At 41.7% G+C, this 26173-nt stretch overlaps 1 protein-coding gene and 1 long non-coding RNA gene across 4 annotated transcripts in view; both read right to left on the bottom strand.

The window, feature by feature from the left end:
- Positions 1–26173, bottom strand: part of LOC140694629 (trafficking protein particle complex subunit 9-like) — a 32674-nt gene that overhangs the window by 2604 nt on the left and 3897 nt on the right. The window contains exons 1-4 of one of the 3 annotated variants that reach the window (XR_012070207.1): positions 4374–4466; positions 2810–2956; positions 1945–2178; positions 1652–1849 (exon numbers count right to left, since the gene is read on the bottom strand). Coding sequence is in view for 2 of the 3 variants with exons in the window: in XM_072957769.1 (XP_072813870.1) it covers positions 23172–23288 (117 nt within the window). In the remaining variant the exon portion in view is untranslated. Of the gene's footprint in view, positions 1–1651; positions 1850–1944; positions 2179–2809; positions 2957–4373; positions 4467–23171; positions 23296–23646; positions 23792–26173 lie in introns of those variants that run through there. The other 2 variants (XM_072957769.1, XM_072957768.1) reach the window with 2 other exon arrangements.
- LOC140694630 (uncharacterized) lies at positions 4385–13082 on the bottom strand. Its single transcript, XR_012070208.1, has 3 exons — positions 13008–13082; positions 5799–5922; positions 4385–4585 (listed from the first exon to the last, which is right to left on the bottom strand). It is a non-coding gene; the product is annotated as an uncharacterized lncRNA (long non-coding RNA).

The raw sequence follows: 26173 nt of genomic DNA, 5'->3' as shown, positions 1-26173 counted from the left end.
AGGAAGGAAGAGGAAGGCTGACTTCGTGCACTGACGGGACCGGATGCAGAAACGCAGGGAAGCAGCGCAGTGCAGATGCTCCAGACCCCTCCGGGCCCCACCTCTCTGCGTTCAGCCTGTCCTTTTACTAGAAAGGCCTGTATTCCCTGAAACAGAGGAATCTGATAACCACACATGAGAAACAGAGAAGGGAAAGAGGAAAAGGAAGGGAAAGTAAAGGAACAACAGTTCATCTAGACCCTAGGGTTTGGACGGGACTTTCACCAAACACACAACTTCTCAAAGCACAGAGCACACAGTGAGAGGCTGACAGAGTGACTGCGACTTCTGCTCCTTAAGCAGCAGCTACCTGCCAGCACACGCTGCGCCCCTTACTGAATCATTACAATCATCTCAGAAACGATTATTACCCCGGCTCACAGGCAAGGACATCTGAAACTCGGGGAGGAATTATTATCATCCTGGAAAAAGTCCCCTGACCCAGAAGTGTCAGAGCCTCCAGTAGAACCTGGACTAAAATGCTCCGGTTCACCACAGGCCCTGAGGCTCAGGCTGAGGCCATGTCAGGTCTGCACGGGCCCAGAGCATGAGTCTGTGCGACAGGGAATGCTCCCACTTGAAGTGCCAGGCCAAGACACTCAAGAACCTATGAAATGGAACCAAATCCCCAAACTAATTTCCAACCGACTGCCCTGTCCGGGAGGACTGCTCGGCACATCTGCGCTGTCACCTGTGCACAGGCTGAGCAAGGGGCCCAGAGAGTGGCATGACGTCCCAGTGGAAGTGGCTTGGAGACCACTTCATCACAGGAGAGACTCTCCCGGATTCCAACGTTAACTCTCCATTCCATTTCCAACTGGAAAGTAAGTTTAGACTTGTTTTCCTCTCCTAGAAACAAAGAGAGTGGTAACATCAGCAGGAAACTCAAGACAGAGGAAGTCTCCTGGCCATCTGGAAGGATAGGCCCGGGAGGGAACAGAGACAGGGATCAGAAAGACCCGATTTCCAGTCCAAAGTCTGCACGTCACTCGATTTGACAGTTACCGTATTAATACAGGTGATAAAATCTAATTATGATTCTTGGGAAAACTAAATGAAATAACGTATGCCACTAGCATAGGTCTAAAATCCTCCATGAGTATTCCAGAAATGGACGTGATCGTGGTTAGTTACTGTCTGCCCAAGTCTTGGGTGCTAAGACCACATCAGCCAGCCAGAGATGTGACGGAGAATGCCTCACCAGCCAGCAGCCTTCTCCAACTTGGAAACTCATAGTATCTGAAGAACAGGCAGTGGCGGATGCTTTGGGACACTCTGGAGGTAGCACTCCAGTGATGACATTAAAAAGCTGTGGAGAATTTAGAGGACCATGCAGTTCAAATACAGAATACACATTCCATGTCTACCCACATTGATCTCTAGCTATGATGATTCAGAGAGGAAATACATATTCAAACTTACAACAATTTCCCACATAAGTGCATCAAAACTATTTGGAAAGAATGTAACTTTCTTTAGATCACAAAGCGGGGATTACAAGGTTTGTTCTAAGAGCCCTACTTGTAAAACATCTGCTAACATAACTGGGTCCACTATCAGTCATCAACATTCGAAGAGAAGGATGGAAAAGAACAAAGCCAAGCTAATATACTCCAGTCTTTTGTTGGGTTACGATGTCACAGAGGAGATGGACAAGTCATCAAGGAGCCACTCTGCCGTGATCACGGAGCCGGGGAACGGGATGGGCGGCAAGATGTATGACGCAGCTGCAGCTGTGCCCACGCTTCTAGGCAGGTACCCAAAGTCACCTCGACAAGGTGTCAAACGCTTGTGCCCACGTCATCATCACCTGACATGTATTAAAGAGAAATGAAAACCTATAAACGGCCAATACCCTTGGTGGGTACACTGTCCAAAGAGCAATGTCACAGTTTGACAACTGACCATCTCAGTTCCCTGGGATTCATTCTTGGAGAACCTTAAAAACCACTCCTCTGTCCTCAAGAAGTGCTGCCTACTTGCCCTATATTTGGCTCAGGGATACAGCACGTTCACGTGGTCTTTAATGTCTGCACAGCTTTGACTGTCTTTCTCCAGGTTCACTTGTCCATTCTGAAGAGGCCTGAGTTAAGTCCATCCTCTGTAAGATCAATTCCCTCCAGTGACAAGTCATCGAGCCTGCAATTAAAAGCCAACTGAACAGGACTGTCCTCAGCTAAAAAGTTCACCCACCCTTCACTGCTTTCTTAATCTCCTCTCCTGGCTAATTGCGACAGACTAACACCTCCCTCCACCCAGCTCCCCAACTATGACAAACAGAAAGTAAGGTCCATCAAAGAGGAGACAACTCCATAGTCACCTCTGAATTCCTAGCATATAGTAATGACAATAAATAGAACTATGATTATGGCTTCTTTCCTTTAAAAGCTTTCTGGTTATTTAAATGAGACCTTGGAAGAGAGGTGTTTGGGTCCAGTATCTTGATCCAGAAGACTCTGGAGGTCTTTTTTGGAATGGCTGTTCACTGATTCATTCAAAACACAACTTCTCATTCCTGGAGAAGCTGTGATTTTCGGCCAGGAGTTTGTGGTCACTCTCATGCCAGAACAGCTTTAAACTAAATCCTTACCTTGGATTTGTTATTTTCCCCTGTTCCAAAAAAAATTGACTTTCCTTATTTTCTTGCCTTGAGGAATGTTTTTTTTCTTTCTTTCTAATTCACCCTTTAGTAAAGCAGGCTTCTCAGGATGTGCTTGGCCTTACATAGGAACAGCCATCCAACTCCCAGTGTCAGAGGCCTGGGGCTCACCTCCGACCCTCATGTCAGGGCAAGTGAAACTCAGTTCAGGAGCCAACCAGCACCCCGGGGATTCTAAGGCTCGTGTATCTCCGAGAATTTCTGCTTTCTGGTTTGTCTTGGCTTCTGAGGATTTCCCCTCACTTTCTTGACAATTATCTGTGCAGCATGAAAGATGAGGAAGGAAGGTTTTATTTCTTAATCAGCATTTTAAGGAACTTGCGTAATGAAGGTTTTCACAAGTTTCTAGAATCCTCCATTGCCAAGACAGAAAACACACTAGATATTTTCTAAATTTAGGAATCATGTGCATTTTTTCTTTGCTTTAGTTTTCTTAACTGCTAACAGACATTTTTTAATTAAAAAAAATATGGCCGCTAATAGGATAGAACATTGAAGGGGCAAACAAAATTAAAGGGCAAAGACAGAAAAATGATAAGTACTCTACAAAGTTAATAGAATACATACACTATGGATCAGATCAGCAATTCTCAGCAACAGCTAATTGAAACATGACCATGAGGTAAAACTTCTCTCCTGTCAGGAGATGGCCAACAGAAAATTGAATTAAAACAACAAATTAAAATTCTAAGTCTGGCGAGGTATAGAAGGCTACCAGCTACATGTGTCTTCTTCTGGAAAGGAGGGAGGCTCACCAGCCCTTTACTGTGGGGCCTGAGCCCAGGGGAGGGCGGTGAAGTGAGCTCTGTAAGTACCCAATTAGCAAAGTGAGTGATGAATAAAGAGACGTGAGCTTTAATGACAGAGATGATACTACTATTCACTTGTCCTGTAAAGTATGTCTTCACGTTCAGTGATCAATACCTCGGCGTCCTGAGGGATTGAGATTATAGGAAAATGCACAGCCCGGGCCCAGACCTCCTCTTTGAGCTCGTGACACTGCACTTAGATGTCTCAAGGGCACCTCCAACTCTACCTGCACAGAGCTGACTTCACGGATCTCCTCCCATAGCCGTCCTGCCCAGGAACCCTGGTCGGGAGGGGAAGGTCTCACTGCCTCTTCCAGCTCAGGTCCATCACTCACAGATGGGCCTGGACCCCTTCTTCAGGGCCCAGATTTCCTCAGTCACTGAGTCCCACCACCCACACCTGTCCTACCAGGTACTCACTGGCACTCACTCAGCACTGACTCTGTGCTGGGGTCCATGCTGCACACTGTGCACATGTTATCTCACTCAATCTCCACAGCAGTCCTAGGAAGTGGGTACATCACTGCTTCAATTGATTAGATAAATTGTTTCACTTCCTTGAGTGCATCGTTCAAAGTGACACGGCTACCGAGCCAAAAACCTGGGACTGAAAACCACTTGAAAACTGAACACTGCTACACCTCGCAGCCACCCTACTCTGACTCATCACATCACCTCCTGCCGAGCCTACTAAATGTTTGCAAGCATTTTACAAGCACAAAAGTGATCTACGAGAGCACCCCACTCCCCTACTTAAAATCTGTCAATGACGGTCCACTGCCCTTAAGGGAAAGCCCCACCGCGCCTGAGCACAGCCCAATGGCCCGGCGTCCTCGTTCCCTGAGCGGCCGCGCTGCCTCACCCACCACGCAGCTCTACACGTGCCGTGTCCAGGACAAGGATGCTGACTCCGTACAACCTGGGGCTCTTCTCACTCGAACAATGATCACCCTCTTCAATAATGACTCTCAGAAAAATGTTTTCTCTGGATGAATCAATATCTTTTTCCTTACAACTTCCAGTCATTGATAATGAGCTTCCGCCAAAAGAGAGAAGAACTATTCCTCAGTCTCCTTATCTGAAAAGTGGGAATAACAAGGAAATATGTGAGGTTTTAAGAGAAATAATATTCATGTGAGGCTGAGTGACAATTCCCAACATACACTAAGCACTCAATATGTGCTTACTTAATATTAATAAGAATAGATTCCATTCCAGCAAACTTAAATCAATGTTTTATGGCTTTGTCCAACAGACTACAGACAAACTGTTGGACGAACCCCTTTGAGCAGATCAGCACAAGCGTCCTGGGAGAGGTAAGCGCTGGCTCCAGTTTCAGGGGCAGCCAACCAGCACTACGGGGCGGGGGCAGTTTGCTCAAACTCTTACATGTTGCTTGAGCATTTAGTTGTCGTTATTGAATAAAGACAGGTGTTCTTTAGTCAAAGCTCCTGAAACATAAATCTTCAAAGATTGATGCAAATTAGGTTTCAAGTACAACATTCTCCCTAGGAATTATTTGAAAATCATAGTCTTAGCTCCTCTGCACATCAAAAGGGCATGTTCTTAATGTATCTGACTATATACACTGAAAGGATTGTTTAAAAGAAATTTAGATGAAGCCATCCTAAATAAGCTCTCAGTATTATCTGCACAAAGCCCCACCCAAGGGTCTCATTTCTCACTTCCATGTAGGTGTTCAGGTTGCTTAACCTGGGTCTTGCTTTCTTATAACACGGGTGAGGGAATAGTTGTGGATAGATTTATGTAGCAAATATATACCTAGTGTATTTGCTGTGTAGGAATCCTAGAAATAAACAAATTGATATATAGTCCCACCCTTAAGAACCTCAGTCTTTCCATTTACAACAGCATTAAAAATAAAATGGGAGACACATTTAACAAAAATTTACAAGGTTTGTACATTGAAAATTTTGAAGTCTCACCGAAAAAAATTTTAAAAGATCTACATATATGGAAGACATCCCATGTTCGAGGAATGGTAGACAATATTGTTAAAAATATTAAGACTCCCCAAAGTGATCTACAAATTCAATGGAATCCCTATCAAAATTCCAGCTGTCTTCTTTGCAAAAACTGATCCCAAAATTCATATGGAAGTGCAAGGGACCAAGGTCAGCCAAAACAATCTGGAAAAAGAAGAGCAAAGTTGGAGGACTCACTTTAAATGTTACTACAAATCTATAGTACTCAAGTCATTATGGTACTGGCATAAGTTTGGATACGTAAATCTATGAGACACAATAAAAACTCCAGGGGGGGAAACTTACATTTACAGTCAGTTTTCCACAAGAGTGCCAACAACACACCATTGAAAGAATAGTCTATTCAACAGATGGAGCAGGGTCACCTGGGTATTTGCAGGCAAAAGAAAGAATCTGGAATCTTGAACCCCTATTGTATACAACAAATAAAAATTAATTCAAAATGGATCACAGAGAGAAACGTAAAATCTAAACCTATAAACTTTCTAAAAGAAGACATAGTATAAATCTTTGTGGTCCTAGGATAGGCTATGCTTTCCTAGATATAATACCAACAGCAGAAGTGATAAAAAAAAAAACACAGATAAACTGGACTTCATGAAATTTAAAACCATTTGTTACAAAGGACATCATCAAGAAAATGAAATGAAAGGGGAAGGGGGTAGCTCAAGTGATAGAGTGCATGCTTGGTAAAAAAAAATGAATAAATCTAATTACCTCCCCTATAAAGAAATTGTTTTAATGTTTAAAAAAAGTAATATGAAACGACAATCTGCAGACTAGGAGAAAAATTTTGCAAGCATATATCTAATAAGAGACTAGTATCCAGGATATAAAACAAATGCTTACAACTGAACAATACAAAGAAAATCGACCCAATTTTTAAATTTGTCAAGGATTTAAATAGATACACAATTGGCCAATAAGCATATGAAAAGATGCTCAGCATCACTAGCCAAATCGAAATCAAAATGAGATCTCATCTTACACCCACTAGGATGTTTATAATCAAAACATGGGCAATAACAAGTGTCCGACAGGAGGCAGGGAAATGGGAACCCTCATATGCCGCCAGTAGAAAGAGACAACGGTGCAGCTTCTTTGGAAAAGTCTGGTGTTTCCTCAAAAGGCTAGAGTTATCATATGGCTCAGCAATTCCACTCCTACATGTAGTGTCATCCCTCAGTGTCCTCGGGGGGTTGGATTCAGGAACCCACCACCCTGGATCCCATAATCCAAGGATGTTCGAGTCCCTTTACAATCAGCCATCTGGATCCATGAAGTGGAATCTACAGATATGGTGGGCCAACTTTACAGCCAACAGAATGAAAACATATTCTCACAAAAACTTGCACATCAATATTCATAGCAGTATCATTCAGAGTAGCCAAAAGTTACAAACAATATCCATCCATCAATGAATGGATAAAGAAGATGATCAAGAATAGTCCCACAAACTTTTGGTCATTGAATCTTTGACAAAGGAGCTGAGAAAATACAATGGAGTAAAGATAGCCTCTTCAGCAAATGGTGTAGGGAAAACTGGACAGCTGCATATAAATCAATGAAGTTAGACTACTCCCTCACAGCATACACAAAAATAAACTCAAAATGCCTTAAAGATTTAAACATGTAGGCAAGACACTTTAAACCTCTTAGAAGAAAACAGGCAAAACATCTGACATACATCTCAGCAATATTCTCCTAGAGCAGTCTACACAAGCAATAGAAATACAAGCAAAAATATATGTGGGATCTAATTAAACTTACAAGTTTTGCACAGCAAAGGAAACAGTAAGCAAAATAAAAAGACAACCTATGGAATGGGAGAAAATATTTGCAATGAATGAGACTGACAAGGGCTTAATTCCCAGAATATATAAACAGCTTTTACACTTGATAAGAAAGAAAAACAAACCATTCAATCCAAAAATGGGCAGAAGATCTAAACAAACCTTTCTCCAATGAAAACATACAAATGGCCAATAGGCACATGAAAGAATGCTCAATATCACTATCAGAGAAATGCAAATCAAAACTACAATCAAGTATCACCTCACACAAGTCAGAATAGCCATCATTCAGAAGTTCACAAACAATAAATGCTGGAGAGGCTGTGAAGAATATGGAACCCTCTACACTGTGCTGGGAATGCAGTTTGGTGGAGCCATTGTGGAAAATAGTATGGAGATTCCCCAAAAGACAAAAAATTGACTTCCATATGACACAGCAATCCCACTCCTGGGCATATATCCAGAGGGAACCCTAATTCAAAAAGACACCTGCACGCCAATGTTCACAGCAGCACTATTTACAATAGCCAAGACATGGAAACAACCTAAATGTCCAATGACAGATGACTGGATAAAGAGGTTGTAGTATAAATATACCACAGACTACTACTCAGCCATAAAAAATAATAAAATAATGCCATTTGCAGCAACATGAATGGACCTGGAGAATGTCATTCTAAGAGAATTAAGCCAGAAAGAGAAAGAAAATTACCATATGAGATCGCTCTTATGTGGAATCTAAAAGAAAGAAAACAAAACAAAACTAAACAAGACCAACATCTACAGAAAAGAAACAGGCACAGAGACATAGAATGCAAACTATGGTTACCAGAGGGGAGAGGGTGTCGGAAGGGATACATTGGGAGTTCAAGATTTGCAGATACTGACTATGTATAGAATAAACAGCAAGCTTATACTGTATAGCACAGGGAAATATATTTACTAACTTTTAGTAATTTATGTTGAAAAAGATTATGAAAATGAATACATGTATGTTCCTATAGAACTGAAGTGTTGTGCTGTAAACAAGAAACTGATGCAACATTATAAACTGACTAGACTTCAATGAAACTATTTTTAAATACACCAAAAACAAAAAAAAAAGAAAAAAGATATTATTAAACCAAAAGAATAAATTAATGTTTCAGGCTACAACATGGATGATCCTTCAAAATGTATGCTAAAATAAGCCAGACACAAACGGACAAATACTGCCCTTTTAGGTGAAGTGTATCTAAGTGTTCATTGTACTACTCCTGTAACTTTTCCGGAAGTTTGGTCTATCAAAATAAAAATAAAGTGTACTATTCATTAAAAACATAAAACGATTCCTCACAGGAGGACTTTAAATAATAAATGAAGAAATGCATGTAAAGGTCCTGGAACAACACTTTGCATGTCCACAGTCACTGCTGTCACTGTTACTCAGAGGGTGGTGCCAGCGCTGATGAGAGCTGCCTCCACTCACTCCCCTGCAGACAAGAGTGAGGGCCTGGGCTCTGACAGGCAGGGGAACCGAGAACCTGGGTCAGATACAGCCACGCCCCAAACTCTGCGGTACCCAACTTTCTTATACAAACTGCTACATGTAACGTAAACACGCTACAGGGATGTATCTCACAACACAGGGAATACAGCCAATGTTTTACAATAACTATAAATGGAACATCTATTGTACACCAGAAGCTTATATCATATTGTAAATCAGCTATACCGTGATAAAAAACTAAAAAATAATTTAAAAATTGTATCACTTTAGTATTCAATTCAGTTTTTAAGTAACTACTAAACAGCTTAGAATGTATAAATGCATTTAAGTGTGATAAGATTGTTGACATATATATTTACTTTCAGCCTCCTGCTAAAAGAGAAATTTAACATTTTTTAAACACAGTTTAACAACAGTAACAACAAAAAGACAAAGGTGAGAGTGAAGAGAAAATGGAGATTCAATACTTAAATGAAACCAGGGGGAGGTAAAGTCATAAAAACGGATGCCATGAAGTCAGGGTAAGTGTTAAAGGCCGACTAGAAATTCAGCTGTAAGATTCCTGGCAGCTAAAGCAAAAAGAAAAAGATGACGGGGCGGGTGGTAGAGCTCAGTGATAGGGCGTGTGCTTAGCATGCACGGGGTCCTGGGGTCAAGCCCCAGGGCCTTCACTAACAGATAAATACACTTAATTACCTCCCCCCACACAAGAGCCTCAACGAAAAGATAAAGAGAAATTTCTTTCCTAAAAAACCTGATATTAAATTTAGAATAAATACTTAAAAAAAAGAAAAATAGAAAAAGATGAGTGACACAAGCGATAATGCCCGTGAGATATATCTGAGGTGGCTGCTGGAAGGTCCCCATGTCCCACGAGCGAAAATCTGAAACATTCTTCTCACCACACAGAGTCATCCTCAGCCCACCCCACACCTCTCCCTGTTAAATGCAGGAGCACAGGCAGGGTCAGACCTTTGCTCTCTCTGTGTCATCACAGTGAGACAGGATGGAAGGGGGCAAAGCACAGCCATTCAAGGAAGGCCACAGCAATTAACACCAAAATGGTGAATGATTCAACCCCCAATAGGCCTTGAGGCTAAGGATGAAGAGATTTAACTTCTAGCAGATCTTGAGCTTCATTATACACCCATTGTAATAGTAACATGGTGAATAACACACCCCCAGGCACAATGGCAGTCCCAAGACTAGCCACAAAAGGTCAAAGGGTGGGAAATGGCCAACTCCCTGGGAATTCCATCCCCTTGCCCTTAGGCTGGTCCTTCTACTTAAGAGCATATGAAACCACCAAGCCCAGGAAAACCAGCAACACAGCGCAGCCTCGCGGTCACCCCTGTCTCTCCCTCTTCGGAGAAGGCCCACACACTGTCTGTGGATTGGGTACCTACTTTTAATCTGAGCATCAAACCCCCACACCTCGTGGTGTTTCTCTTGCCGTTCAATGTAGCTCTCTGAATAAATCTACCTTTACCCAACACTGGCTTGCTCTTGAATTCTTTCCTGCACGAAGCCTAGGACCAACATCTGCCGAGGCAAATCCCAGGGGCCCAACCAAAGCCTGGGACACAGCCCTTCTCATGCTCCACTTATTTTTTCTTGTATCAACAGGACTGGGTTGTAAAGGGAGCTCTGAGGCCCCAGCTAAGGGACAGAAGCAGCCCCCAGGGCTCGAATTGGCGGGCAGCCTCTCCCCCAGCAGGGGCGCTGGGGTCGGCCCGGTTGTCTGTGGTTCCTTGTTGTGCTGACTCCCCATCCAGAGAGCGTTCTCCCTAGGCCTGTCCCCACAAAACCCTTCTCTCCAAAATACAAGCACATCATGTCACAATCCTCTTGTTCAACCAGGAAATGCTCAGCCCAATTTTTCCTTCCCCAGTAAAGAACCTAACTGTCCTCCCTCCCATCCCACCATTTTTTCTTTGTCAGAACTCTGCACTCTCCTCTCACCATCCTGAACTCAGGTGCCTTGATGGCTGAGACGGAGATGTTTCAGTCTCACACAGCCTTCGTCCTTTCACTTTCCCCTTTCTACCTTAAAAAGCCTTTCCTAAGTCTCCCACCCCTCTGATTCTGAACATCAAAAAGTGCTGAGGTTACAGTCACTATCTGCATACCTCCCAAGCTTTGGCTAGGTTTCCTTTGCAAGGTCTTCATTAAGGAGCTGCATCAAGAAGTTTAAAGAGGTTATTCTTACATCTGAGCCGAGAAGCCTGCATAAAATTGAAATGGCTTTGAAGAGAGTGTAAACCAGGGACAGAGAGGTCGCAGGTCCTAGTCAATAGTGTCATGAGGCAAAATGTTCTTCAAAGGCTCAGAGTGGCTTCTGAACACGGAGTCGGCAGGGAGGAGGTGCCAGGCAGTGAGGGGGGTGAGTGACACAGGGTACGCTCCCCCAGCTGGGGAAGAATTGGATTTTTTTCAATTTTTCCAAATAATTTCTTACTTCCTTTTTCTCCTATTGTCACATACCATTTCCTACGAATTAAGAGAATCAATGTCAGTCATTTGGGCCACTTGGGAGAAGCTACACGATGCCATTCACAGGGTTGGGGCATGACAGCCAAAACAGTCTAAGTTGAAAGACCAATGGCCGTATTTCCAAGGTAACCACGGGCATGCAACAAACTCCCCAGTTTCAATGACCTCATCTCAAAGGTGGGGCCAATAAAACTACCAAGCAAGGTGCGTGATGATTGTGGCCGACATCTGTTTACTAGCTAAGTGCCCGTGACAGCTGCCGTTAATGGGGAATGAGTATGATCAACGAGGCCCAGTCTACCTGGTCACACCTGCCCTGCCTTCCTGCCTTGGTGCAGGAGCGGAGCTTGTTTAGCTGAGATGAACGCCCCCAGAGCAGCCCCGACGGGAAATCTCCCAGCTCTGCACGGCGAGGCGTGTTCCTTTCCTTCTCAGAGCTGATCACAATTTGCAGTCTTCTGTTTTTATGTTTATCCCTTTTGTAACTGCCTCCCCTCCGGAGTTTTTGCTCAAGCAGCACAGGGCCAGGTGTGTCTTGCTGCCTGCTGGATATTCTGGGCTGGGAGACAGCCAAACCCACATCGCGTTCTGGTGCTGAATGGAGAGGGCAGAAAGCACAGGGGCCCATGCTGAACTGAGGCCCTGCACCCAAAATTATGGTCTGAGTTTAGGCAAATTACACAGTCTTCTTTACCCTGAGATTCCTCATCTGTCCATGAAAAGAACTGCCCATGGCACACAGAGTTACAAGGATTAAAGGAAATCACCAAATTCACAAACTATTCAAGGGGCTACCAGTGCATCCTCAACAGACAAATGCTGCCTTTACGGCTCTGACACACGCCAAGCGGGAAAGCCGCACACAGTGAACACTGCTAAGTGCCAGTGTGTTAAGTGCTTCACGTGTGCTATAATACTCTTTACAACTTACAACAATCCCAGGAAAAAACGAATATTATCATGTCCATTTCACAGATTCACTAACAAGTTAAGAGAGGTTACATACTAGTCCAAGGCCCTATGGTGAGGAAATGGTGATTTAAAAATGAATCTGGGCCCAGGCCTGGGCTCCATCTCTCTCCCATCCACCTGACCACTTGCCTATGAAATCCACCTGTCCAATACACAAGTTTGCAGCCGGCCAGCTCTTAAATGCAATGTGTGCCACCGTTTGTCAATGTTGGTTAATTACCATTAACTGTTCTCAGAAACCACTACAGAAAAGAAAGGTGGACTCACGTCCCTGCCCACAAAGAAGAGGAATTCTGCCATGCCTTCTCCTGTAATGTGCAGAAACCCTTCCCTACACCACTAAATCCAAATGTCTGCTTCCTCCATGTTTATGTTTGCACACGGCTTATTAAAGTAGAAGGAACCTGCAGTAATTCGGTCTCGGCTGCCTTCCAAGGTTGCAGATTATCCATAATCAGTCTGTGAGCTAAAATACTACAATGTGAATGAAAATATTGCAACCATGTCAGTAAACAAAGAATGCTGAAACCAAGTCATCAGCGGCTGCCAACACACCCCAGCAAGGACAGGCCTGCAGCCCAGCCTCTGCAGCCACTCACCATGGTGCCCTCTGAGCAGACTCAGAATAAGAAGGGACAGGATACTGGCCCTAGATAGCTAGGTGCTTGTCTAAAGAATGAATTCAGAGTCCAAATGTTTGCTTCCTCCCATACATAGAAAAGCACTAAATTCTTGAACTTGAGATACCTGGCTTTCTTTAGATAAGAAGCAATCTTTTATTGTTCCAACTTCCTGGTCTTTGTTGTAAAGCTCCTATATATCCTAGCTCCTCCTCAACCTCTTGGGAGCAGTCCCTCAGGGCGATCTGAGAGGATGTCATCTGGCCTTCAGTCCTCCTGCCAAATAAAACATAACTCTTAACTTTTAGGCTGCACGTGTATTTCAGTCAACAGTTTTGGAAACCATAAAGGGACCCAGAGCAGATTTCTCTCTACCTGAACTCCCCGAGTAACTGGAGCCTTGGTACCAGCAGTGGCCCTTTGTGCCCATCCGCCTCCTCGGGGAGTCCAGATGAACCTGGGTGAGTCTCTCCTGGTTCTAGGATCTCCCATATTGGTTGATGATCCTGAGATTTATTTGGCGGTGTTTCCAGGTACCTGGCCCTCCAGGTGAAAGGTACTGGGGGAATTACCCACCTAGTGGGGTCATACTGGGTGGGGCCTGGTTGAAACATAACGGGAAATAGCCACCTTGAATAGACGTCCGAAGTGGGGCTGGTGGAAACATACCAGGAAAATACTCACCCAGTGGAGACGTCCTGAGCGGGTCCAAGTTGAAAGACACTGGCTTCAGGACTGACTGGTTAGGTAAGAGGCTGGTCTAATGTTTTCCTCACTTTGGTTACCTCCATTGAATTTTTCGGGATAAAAGTAAAACTCTTATGAGGAACCTTTCAACTCCAAAAATGGGACCCTCCTCCTGGCTGGTAACAGCTTTCTTCCGTGACAGAGAAACTTGCAGGAATGGTAGGGGCAAAGACTTCATGCCATAGAGTTGTCCCTGTGGGAAATCTTACTAGCAATTTTATTCTGAGAACCCGACCTTACAATGGGAAATAGAACTTTAAAAAAAAAAAAAAACAGTAAAGAAAAGAAAAAGAAATAACACATTGCCAGCCTCCAACTAATACCCCAGCCAGGTTTATATACGTACAAGACTTACAACATTATTTGGGAATTAGAAAAAAAAATCTCACTCTGAAAGTAACTAACCAGGCCTGATAAAAACAGTTTTTGGAATTCTGAACTTATAAAAACGAAATCCCCTTTAGGGGGAACTTGGATTTCTCTTCCTGTGTCTTTGAATTGTAAACATTTTATCTTTCTCCGAGTGTTTTATATGTGTGTATGTATGTATATATGTGTTTCCTTTTTTTAAAGGAAAACTTGGACTCTGCCATGCAAAAGGTACAAGTATTGTGTACATATGGTGGCCACGCAAATAAATTGGGATTCTCAACAATCCTTTTGTAGTACTAATTTTCAGACATTTTGCCATCTTAACCTTTGTTGCATCAGCCTGGGCCACAAAGGCCTCTAGCTTTTGGAGAGTAAACTTTTGAATTTTATTTAGGCAACACCCCCACTCTCATGTGGAAATGCATCTTCATCTTACTGGTTTAAAATCACGATCTACATATATATAAATTGATGGCCATATGATGGATCCTTTAATTTGGAAAAACTTTTAAATTGGTGAAAGTTGAAAGAGCTCTCATTATAAACAGCTGTTTTATTGGTACCTATTAAAATCAAGTTTAAAGGTAGAAGAATATATTTAATGGTTAACCTAAGAACTTAGTTAAAAAAAAAAAAACTGGTTTGAAATGCTACATTTGTGTTTTTCCTTTCCTATCAATGGTTTTAGAGATGCTAATAAAAACTTAGAATAATTAATGTTAATTAGGCTGATAATTGGAAAAACGATTGTAAAAATGTCGGAAAAAAAGATAAGGGGCTTATCCCAAATGGATAAATATTTTTAAATGGTTATTTTGAATGAGATAAATAAAATGGACATTTTTGGATTTAGATACTAGGTTTTGATACTACACTACGTAAAGTTAAGAAAAAGGGCCAAAGGGATCACCTACTGCCCCCAACATTAAAGTTCAAACAAGTCCGTTTTATTTAACACAGTTTAAAATATATGTATTTATAGGGCTAAAATATAAATATATATAAATATATATATATATATATATGTATATATATATATATATATATATAGACTGAAATACTTGATCAATGATTGGAACAACAGACCAAATAGTCAAATTAAAAATTGAGAAGGCCCTAAGCACTTTGGCTCAATCTTGGGGATCCTAGAGACTTTTCTATAAAATTAGATACAATGCACAAACACACACACACACAAAAAAGCATCTGGCACTCCTTCTAGAAATAGGAATTACTGATTAAACCTAATAAATATAAAAATTAAAGGTATAAGATTTAATAAAATTGAGATAAAAGTTTCTAAAATTGGTATATTTAAATGGGCTTTATATAAACTTTCTGCTTAATTGTGTTGTGGGATAGATATGTTTCAATGGAAAAACGCTTCCCTTCTTGGTATTATAAGGCTGGGCCCATATCTGTCCCTCAGAAAATATTAATTGTACAAATAAAGGAAACCAATAGAGTTACATGAGCCGTCCAGTATAACGTAAAACTAAAAACTAATATTCAGTGGCTAATAAAAACATATAATAAGAGGTTTACCCTGGGTTTAACTTGTAACTCAAGGAAAAGAGACCTTACTAAATGCGTTATGCAAGCTTTGGAAGACATGATAAGGTAAACCTTAAAATTTTAAAACATGGAATTCTTTGTTTACAGCTCTTCTCACTGATACAAAAAAGCAAATTAAGGATATACAATTGGGACTGGGTGACAGAGCAGTTCTCTGGGGAACTGGAAGCATATGTCTTTGTCTTGCAGATCAGAAATGTAAATTCACCAAACAGTGACCTAGGACTGAGCCTAATTAGCTCAATGAGATAAAACTTAAGGCCAAGAAATTTTTGGCATTTTAGAACTCAGAACTCTGACGGGTCCTTCAGACTTTGTCAAGAAATCTTAAATGTCTGTTTCATAAATAGTAAGCCTTAGTGATTTGAGCAAGCAAATTCAGCTTACTCCAGCTATTATTATACCTATCTTATAAGTAAGTTTCAAAGTGAAGCTATGAGATCTCTAGCTTTTGTCGTTTTACAAGCCTACATGCACATTATAGACGTGAGATATTTCTACAGCTAAAAAAAAAAAATCAAAGTCAAAGAGCTCTGCTTAATTGGCATAAAAAATAAGATTACAAATGAAGTATTTTTAAAATAAAAACTGACCAAATTGAATTTCAGCTTCACGTGAACTGGAAAGTATTCAATATTAAGATAATATTTGATATTGTTCAGTTTAAGTACGTTCTAATTAATATAAACATCTTTAAAGTCATCAATATTAACTATAATACCTTTACTGTACCTAGGTTTAATGAAAGTCAAATAAGATCCTGTTATATCTGTTGCAGATTTGTCAAGAAAAAAATAATAGAAATGTGGTGTGGTAAAATTTTAAGTAAATTAAATGCAAATGAGATGAGAGCCTTGGGTTCATTTTTAAAATATATTTTTAAAATGTATGCTTAAGATAATCTCTAAATGATTGGTACCTTTAAATTCTAGAGATGTGCTAAATTAAGTTAACTGACAGGATTTTACTAAATAGCTATGCCATTTTCAGATAAAATAAGATTGAAATATGAATTACTTAACATGTAACTTCTTACAGAGAAACTAAAGGTGTTTAGAAATATTAATAAATGGTTGGTGCCACCCTGAAATAGTCTCTATTATTAAGGGAATGATCTCAGAATCCTAGGAAAGTAAGAGAAATGTGTAAAGGAAGATATAAGAATGGAATTATATTTTGTTAAGGAAAAATAGTGACTTTCTCCTGAAGCTGGTTACTTCTGAATGGAAGAGAAAATAAGGGACACACTAATATGAGTATAGAAACTGTGGAAGGCTTGTGGAAGAGGAACCCTGAGGAAAGAGTTTTGTACGTGGTCGGAATTGGCTAAGTTTACAATGAACTTGGGCAAAGTAAATGAATCTTAGAAGCAAGCTGGTACAAGACTAGATTTGGTTTTTTCACTGTTAAGAGGACAAAATTTTCTTAAAATGTTAATCCACTTTCAGTAACAAATTGTAAAACTTCTTATACCACTTAACTGATCTGTTCTGCCTTTACCTTTGAAGGATTTTCTTGTTAATGAATAAGTACTTCTTTACAGTGAACTATAAGTTTATCTGACCAAGTGATCTCAAATCTTTTAACATGCTACCCAAATATCAATTTCCAATTAAAGTTCTTTTAGTCTCCAGTTAAGTTTGGGATGCTACAGAGGGCCCCCGAAACATCCCAAAGAGAGATTTTAAACTAGTAAGTTTCATTTGGTATGTTAAATAACATGGTATTGTCAACTGAATAATAAATCTTCCTAGGTAATATTGTATGAGAAAATATTATTAACATAGATATTCTAGAAATTATATGGACTCCCTAAAATTCTGGTATATCTGAAATGTTACCAGTCATAATTCTGGTTGTAGTGATCAGGTTTCTTTATTGATTATAGTGTAACTGTGTTTAACCATGATTTTAAATCTTTTGTCATTTATAGACAGTTAATTGTTTTCTTCTGATGGTTTTGCAAAATGCTTTCTCTTCAAGGAAATTTACTGATTTCTAATAAATTTCAAACTATAACACTGAACTAAACTGGGTATGAAATTTTAAAGGTCTAATGAAAACTCTGATTAAATGAATTAATTACATGGGACTGAGTAAACTGGCGAATATGGTTATAATTTTTGATTTTGTCTGAAATACTCCTGGCTTTTAACCTGTTTCCCAGACATAAAGAAACTATTCTCCTTAAGCTAGTTATGATTCACAGCAATTTGATAAATTATACCTATGTAATCCGACTTGGAACAGTTATCTTTTCTCTCTATCTGATCCCTCAAGAGACTAAAAACTCTTAGGTCCCCAGTGGCTCTATCAGACAAATGAGGAAGATCATCTCCTAACAGATATAGAAATCTCAAGGTATTTTAAGGATTTTAAAGAGAAAAGGATTTACCTAAATCTGTAAGGCAGAAACCCATGACAAGCCCTTGACGTGGCTTTCTTGGCCTTAGGAAATCTTATTAACATTCTACCCTGAGACTCCTTATTAAAAGTTCCAACACAGCCAATTTAAAAAAGCCTATATGATCAAATAATCAGACTTAACTTGTAAACAAGTTAATCTTCATTTGGCTATATTTGAGAAAAATGAGGGTAACTTTAGAGAGAAAAAAGATTATATTTTAGTGGATATTAAATTCTAGTTTTGTTAATTGAGGTCTATATTTACTAAGGCACTTCCCAGATCATTCCTTGCTGTTATGTCACATTGCTGTAAAGTTTAATTGAATTTTGAAAAGGATACTCTAGGTTTGTTTCTGAAGCTCAGTAATCTATCCTTGGGTAAAGTTCCAATGCCCCATGACCTGCAGCCAGGGGATTATACATACTGGAACAGGCATGACTTAAAGAACTGTCTCCATCCTGAATGGAAGGACCCTTTATCAGGTACTCTTAACTAGACCATAAAAACCAAGGCTGAAGGAAACGGACTTTCAGATTCATTTCCTATCAGAAACAGACCCTACAGTGCACTGGCCTATAGAGCACTGCTCACCTTAAAATAATGCCCAAATGGAGTAAAAGCTACCAGGCCAGGATGAGAAGAAGACGACATCTGACGTAGACAGCTGACCCAAGACACCGGACCACGCCTGTATACCAATTACTTTGATAATTTCTCCTACCTTTGATTATGAACAACACCTATTGTTAACTTTATGGTAAATTACCTATGTCTAGTACTTCTGTGTTACTTTGGTGGGTTTCCCTACTCAAAGGCTCTAACTAGATAGCCCTCAGAAACGTTATTCTAAAAAGGAAATTATAGTTCTCTTTAGGCCACTGTTGATCTTACAAGGTGGGTGACCTCACCTGGCCAAATAATACCTGCTCTGACCCTGCCCATAAATATGAAATTTCTCATAAGGTAACTCAAACTCAATTAGAAACACAAGAAAAATTTTAACCCAAAAATATAACTTCTCGGCTATTAAATTCTTACTCGTGACTTTATTAACGTTACAAGCTGTATTACTTATATCCTGTCTATTTTATAAAATTGTTGTCTGTTACATTTCCCTATGTGTAACTAGGCCTACAAGATTGATGATGGCTAAACATCTTGAAGAAATAGATAAAATTTATAGCCCTGCATAAAATAATTGTTATAGTGTGATTCTAGGTATGGGAATGACCAACGAAGGGTGAACATTTCCTGGATCATAATACACTAGTAAGACAGGAGATCCAGAGAACTTTTAGTATGAACAGGGCCTGATAAAAACACCTAACACCTTGAATGGCAGTTCAGAAGATTCTTCACCTGAACTAGGAATGAGCCATCCTAGCACCGTGGGACAAAATAGGTCATGAAATGTCTCTCAAAATATTGGTCGAATTTAGGACCAAGGGGGAGCACTGTGAATGAAAGTACTACAATGTGAATGACAATACTGCAACCATGTCAGTAAACAAAGAATGCTGAAACCAAGTCATCAGCGGCTGCTGCCACCCTCCAGCGAGGACATGCCTGCAGCCCAACCTCTTAGCCACTCACAGTGGTGCCCTCTGAGCGGACTCAGAATAAGAAACGACAGGACACTGGCCCTAGATAGCTAGGTGCTTGTCGAAGGAAGGAATTCAATGACCAAAATGTTTGCTTCCTCCCATACATAGAAAAGCACTAAATTCTTGAACCTGAGACACCTGAATTTCTTTAGATAACAAGCAATGTTTTATTGTTCCAACTACCTGGTCTTTGTTGTAAAGCTCCTATATATCCTAGATCCTCCCATACACCTTGGGAGTAGTCCCTCAGAGTGATCTGAGAGGCTGTCATCCCGGCTCGAGTCTTCCCGCCAAATAAAACATAACTCTTAACTTTTAGGCTGAACGTTTATTTCAATCAAATCCCAGAATAGATAAAACTCATCAATTCTGTCATGGAACACACGGGTTCAGGAACCAGAAGCGTGTTCTACTCCCAAAAACTACGGGTTCCTCTTTCTACCTGTCATTATACAATCCCACCAGAACTCATTACTTTGCTGTCTGCTCATCTGGCATCCAAACTCAGAGAAGAGTCAACTCAGCAGAGCGCCCTACTGGGGAGAACCCCCCGCAGCAGCACTGCGGGCTGCCTGCTCTAACGCACGCTCTGCTGACCCCTAGTGTCCTCCGTGGAGACCAGGCCAACAGAGCTGTTCCCAACAGCTGCAAAGTCCCACAAGTTAAATAAATCATTTTGTTTTATACGATATGTTACGTATATACCCATCTCTGAAAACAGCTTTGCCAGAAGCCCAAATCTTCAATATTATTCTGCAAAGGCAAATCCGGTCCCCAAGGGAAAACAAGTCTTAAGGCGACGCTAAGGCCTCCAAAGTCCTCTCCACGACCATCAACCAAACTGCCTGCAGGTCTGCAGCTTCAGCAGGCTACATGTCTGCTTCTAAAGCAGTCCCTTCTGTCCTCGTGTGCTACAATGTCCCTCTACACCCTCCCATCTCAGGGTAAGTGCAGCCGCTGCAGAACCTTGCAGGGCAGCACTGACAGGACTGGACACAGAGGATCAGAGCTAAACTAAGCCTTCTGATGACACGAGCTGGTCACTCTGTCACTTTACACATCAAGATATATAGAGAGAGAAGTGGGGTGATATTGCTCAAAGTCACACAGCTAATAAGTTGAAAAGTCTATAACTCTGCTACTCCCTCCAGCGAGACGCCCCAGTTGGGACGCCCACAGGGTTCTCTTGTGCCTGCCTGACCAGTCCTTTCCTGTCACTCATAACCCACCACAGGGTCAGACACTAGCCTGCCTTTTTCAGCATCTTTTCCCTCCAGTCTCTCAGGAACAAGGCTGTTCGGGCCACTGTATGACTTCCAGCTCCCCAAACCCTCCGTGCTCAGGCTGGTCTTGCCTATGCATTCGGCCACCTGTACAGAGGATCTTCCTCCCCTGCAGGAGGATGTTTCCACTCTCCGCAGGGACACCAACTCAGGGGAGCCCTCTTCTCCCCCTCAGCATGGCAGGTGTCCCAGGCCACATCACGAGCTGCCCCATTAGGACTGTGGGTGCCAAGGTCTGCTAATCAGACCAGCAGCCTTAGAGCCAGGGATCATGCCCGGGCCACCCTGCAAACCTACTGTCCGCCTCACAGCCCCCAGCCAGCAGGTCACCTGGAAGTCACAGCAAGTGCCCCACCCAATCCAGAAGTCTCTTCATTTGCCAGCACCACTGATGACTGGTTTCCAAACTTTGGTCAGTTTCGCACAAAACAGCAGCTTCCGCTGTGAAGAGGGGGGGCTTTCGCTTCTGCGTCCCATCCTTACTGGAAACGTCAAGGGAAACCAAAAGGCCTTTTCTCAACCATTTTCTGATGACACCCTCCCACCCACAATACTCACATTCTCAACAGTTTGGGTCCACTTGATCTTGTTTCCCTTATGCTAAGGGGCTCAAAACACTGCAGGATTCTTTCTCTTTTGAGGGTATTTGTACTCAGTTTATCGGCTTAATCTGTTTTTGTCTCTCTCTTCAGTATCCCTAACAGTTGCCACTTCTTACTCCTTTCAGCAGCCTCCCTCCCAACATCTAGTCTAGGAAATCAGCTGTGATGAGGGGCCCGGGGGCAGTCACAGAAGATGCAACTAAGGCACAGAAAGCCTACAAAATTTGCCCGAGAAGATCAGCCTCAACCCCCAACATTGTGTGCCCCGTCCCTCTTTTTAACTCTTATGCTAAGCAAGCTAACTTTTTGTAGATTATGTTTATAAACAGATGAGGTATCAAAATACATACAAGGACAAACATCAACTCTTAGATGTTCATTAAATACACTATTTAGTTTCCATTTATTTTATTTCTATTAAAAAAAATTAAGAACCTCTGCAGTCAATATAGCAAAAGTTTACAGGGCTTTAAATCCAGAATATAGAGGTGTTAAGTCTGTCATTACTCATACTTATTTGTATGTTCACAAGACAAAATGATTTGAAAGTCTCTCTCCTCTCCCCCTACACACTACTGGCTCTCACCAGAGCTCCCAGACCACACATCGAACAGCCTTTCACTTTACCCAGAGCTGAACTCTTTAGTTCCCCCCCGGAACTCCCTCTGCAGTTTCCCTCCTCAGAGCACAGCATGACAATCATTTACCTCATTAATCCACACAGAAACCTGGGCCTTACTCCATCCTACCTTCACAGACAGCATTCATCCTTTCCTTTTAACCATCTAAACATGTCTTCATTCTGTTCACTTTTACCCACTGACCGTCCCACAGCTCAAGGGGAAGCCACCAACACTGCCCACCTGGACTCACGAGTCTCCCAAGTGGCCCCACAGCCGCTCTCCCCTACTTGAGACAAATGGGATTGTGTCACTCCCGTGCTTTTAGGACTCTTTTCAAACCCACTCTTCTTAGAAGAAACTCCCAGTTCTTCACCTGGTGAAGGTCTTTACCATGAAACTGTCAGCTCAGGGAGGGCAGGACACGCCCTCCCCCCTCGGCCCCGCCCTCTGGCAGAGCATCAGCTTCTGAGGACCTGCTGAGCTACACCAGCCTGTTTTCTAAACCTGGTCTTGAGTTCTTGGCAAACTGCTTCACTTATGTACACACATCCAAGGAAGATAAGAAAGATTTTAGATGTTGAGCTAGACTATTGATTTGGGGATTTTGCACTAGCAACCTGCAAGTACATGTTCTAATGATTCTGTATTCTTAAAACCATACCCAGATTTAAGTAGTATTTGTGGAATATCTTCGAAGTAAGAGGGACTGTACTTTTACAGGCTTTATATTTTATAACAAGAACAACCCACACAGGGTCACAAATGGAACTGCCTCACAAGTGACAAGACATGTGAGAGGCATATAGAAACAGGTCACAAAGATGGTAAGAGCAAAGTTGTTTCTCCAACCCCCGAAAAAATTCCTCAAAGAACAGAAAACTCTGAATTTTGAAAGTAAAATACTATCATATAAAGAAATAAAATAAATAATCCTCTTCATCAGGGATTCAAGATCTGACTCCAGAATTTTTAGCATGTCATACTGAATCCTAGCACAGGAAAATCAGATGGACTAGTGGTGAGTAAGTTTCAGAAAAACTGCAGTAATTCCTCCACTTGTAAGTGGACATACACTCACCTGTCGAAGGTGAAAGTAAACCGCATTCTGGAGAAATTTGGAAGCTTCCAGGCTCTGCTTCTGGATGGCAAGGACACGGACAGCTTCGAAGCATGCTTCTAACTGAGTCACCAGCATTCTTACACTGCAGGAGGAAAAGGAGGCCCTCAGTCAAGAGCTTTGGGGCCGTGTCTCACAGGCCGGGCCTCGGGGACTCAATGCCCAGCAGCAGCCCGGCCCCAGGCGAGGACCCGCAGTGTGGCCCACCCAAGCAGGTGGGGCACTGTGCTTGAGAAAGCCCATCCCCGATGTGGGCAAGAGGGGCTGGTGGGGTTGTTTGAACATATAAATGCTCACAGAAATACACCTACACATAATCAATTGATACAATTAACAGGAGCAGGCTATTTAATAAAATTTCAATGGTCAGTGGTAATTTTATCATTCCTTTTCGTTTGTCCCCTGCACTCTGAGACAGGCTTAGGCTCTCTCACACCTGCAGCTCTGATGCAATAGTTGTGAAGTTATTTTACTTTGCTGCAAGTGTCTTCGTTCCCCGTGTCGCTGTGACTGTCGTCTCTTACACAGTCAGATGTCTTCCTGGATCTCTCCCTGAGTTCCTTGCTCCTGCTTTTCAGATCCTAAGATAAAGGGCAAGGGAAGACACATGACCAGAAAAGGCACTGTGGACTTGATCAAAGTCCTCAGTGACCCCTATGTGAGTGCTGCCCACCCCTTACATTCGATTCTCATGGTTCTGCCCAGGGTGACATCCAGACAGGAGAGCATCCTGGGCCAATTAAAAGCTGTGTGGCTTGGGTGCGGGGAAGGTGCAGGAGCTGGTTCCAGGGTCGTGCCCCTCCCCACCTCTACTCCTCTCTTTCCTGAGGCCCAGCTGCCTATTCCCCAGGCTCTCTGATCTTCTGTCCCTCTCTTCTACTCTACACCAAGCCCTTTTCCTCTTCCTTTATTCCCTAATTATCCCCAGCTGGAATGATTTTTCAATCACAGTATCTGAAAAAATTTCCTGCAGCTGAAAAAGAGGTCTCCAGAGGTCAATGCCCATATGCTGGTTCCTGAAGGCAGCCCCTGGTTAGAGGGACCCTCACCAACACTTACGGGGCATCAGACATGTTTCAGGTTTGACCACCCCCAACAAGAGTTTGCTGTGACCCCAAGGCCCGAACAGCATCCCTGATCACAAAAATGTAGTTGGCCCACTTATCCGTTATTAAGAACCAAAAATAAAAAAATTGTTCATGTTTCTTACTAAAATTATTTATGAAGTGGAAAAAGAAATTGTAATAGAAAAGAACAAATTTGACTCCATGTTAGAAGTGTTCCTTGGGCTTTAACCGTGTGCCCTGTTTTCTAGGCTCAGACTTGCTAGCTCTGCACCTTTTGTAAAAGAAAGTTGCCTTTAGCCTGAAATATCCAGGAGAGCCTATTCTCCGGGCTCTGATCTTTAAGACTGTTAGCTCTTCTGCACTTAAATAGGGATGAGAAGTTGTAAAACAGAGAATAAACTTTGTGTTTTTTTTGGAGGTTTTTCAGGGGCACCATGATTTGATCCACATGGACAGCTGCAAGAACAAAGGATTCCAAGGACAAACAATTCGTACAGCAAGAAGTTTGCAACAACCAACCACACCACCGCCTCTTTTTAGTATAAAAGGAGCCGGAATTCTGACTTGGGGAAGAGGGTTCCCCAGGATATCAGTATGCCATCTTCTGGGTCTGCCAGCTTTTCAAATAAAGTCACTATTCCTTGCTCCAACAGCTCATCTCCCGATTTATTGGCCTGTCATGCAGTAAGCAGAACGAGATGGGACTTGATAACAAAATGACTGTATTGGAGGTAGTATGTCTCCACTGTTTCCTCATTTCCATTATGTCACAACCTATCAATTTTATTTGCTGTTTAACAACAGAACCAAAAAACCTATCTTGGGAATTGATTCCATGGAAATAAAATTATTTCTACTCTTTCAAAACTGTTTTTCTTTTCTATTTTTTTGTTTTGCTTATTGAAAAAAATCAAATCATTTTATTTCACGTATTTTTGTTATAGCTACATATATTAAATACTACAAAGATATTTAAATTGCAATAAAAATTGCTCATATATTAGTATAAAGATTTATAAACAATCAATGCGGATTAGGAAAGGAATGGCTATTTACTAAAAATCCACTGCACATCCAGTCTTTTACAAGCATATCCTGTAATATAAGCTCTATGATCCAGGGGTCCCCCACCCCTATTCTCACTGCCGAGTTCCTTAGTAATCAACTACCAAGGCACCACCATTGAACCACACGATCAGTATTTTAGGTATAAATGAGGGAATTAGCTCATTCAATTCTATAACAAAAACATTAAAATAAATACTGAACCTATTTACATATAAAGAAAATTGGACACAAATAAGTGCAGTTTCTTCCCCAAGGTCACAAAGCTAGTAACTGGTAAAGGCAAGATTTGAAAGCGTCTGCCTGATTCTAAAAACTAAGGTGGAAATCCCATTCGACTGTGGAGGGTCCAGTAGCACAGCCTAACACCCTATCATTGTTCAAATATAGCCTTAGACAGCCTGAGACAGCACCCCATTCCTATGGAAATCGAGGGCAAGTGATAACAGTAAGGATTTTATATCCGGTAGTTTCTTAGGTCTCATTTATATAAAGTGTCAGCAGGTCAGCAGAAAAACTCTGAGAAATATGAGTGGATCCAGAGCTTTTTGCTGATTAGAAACTCAGTCTATAAGGACAGAGTGACCTTCCCATGAGAGGCCACATGGATATAAACTAAAGGCAGCTGAGCAATGAAAACTAGCAAGACCCTGGAACCCAAGCAAGAAGGATCCCTGCCATCCCACAACCATTTGCCTCTTCATCTGCTTGGACACGATGGCAGAAGACCCAGGTCTTTGTCCAAGTTACACTTTAATGGATTCTCACCCATAAAAAGTTATGACTCTGCTGTCTCAAGCCCATTCCAACTCAAATATGATGACACCAATA

This window comes from Vicugna pacos, unplaced genomic scaffold (genome assembly GCF_048564905.1).
Source record: "Vicugna pacos unplaced genomic scaffold, VicPac4 scaffold_67, whole genome shotgun sequence".
NCBI lineage: Eukaryota > Metazoa > Chordata > Mammalia > Artiodactyla > Camelidae > Vicugna > Vicugna pacos.
This window is presented reverse-complemented; position numbering and strand designations above follow the sequence as displayed.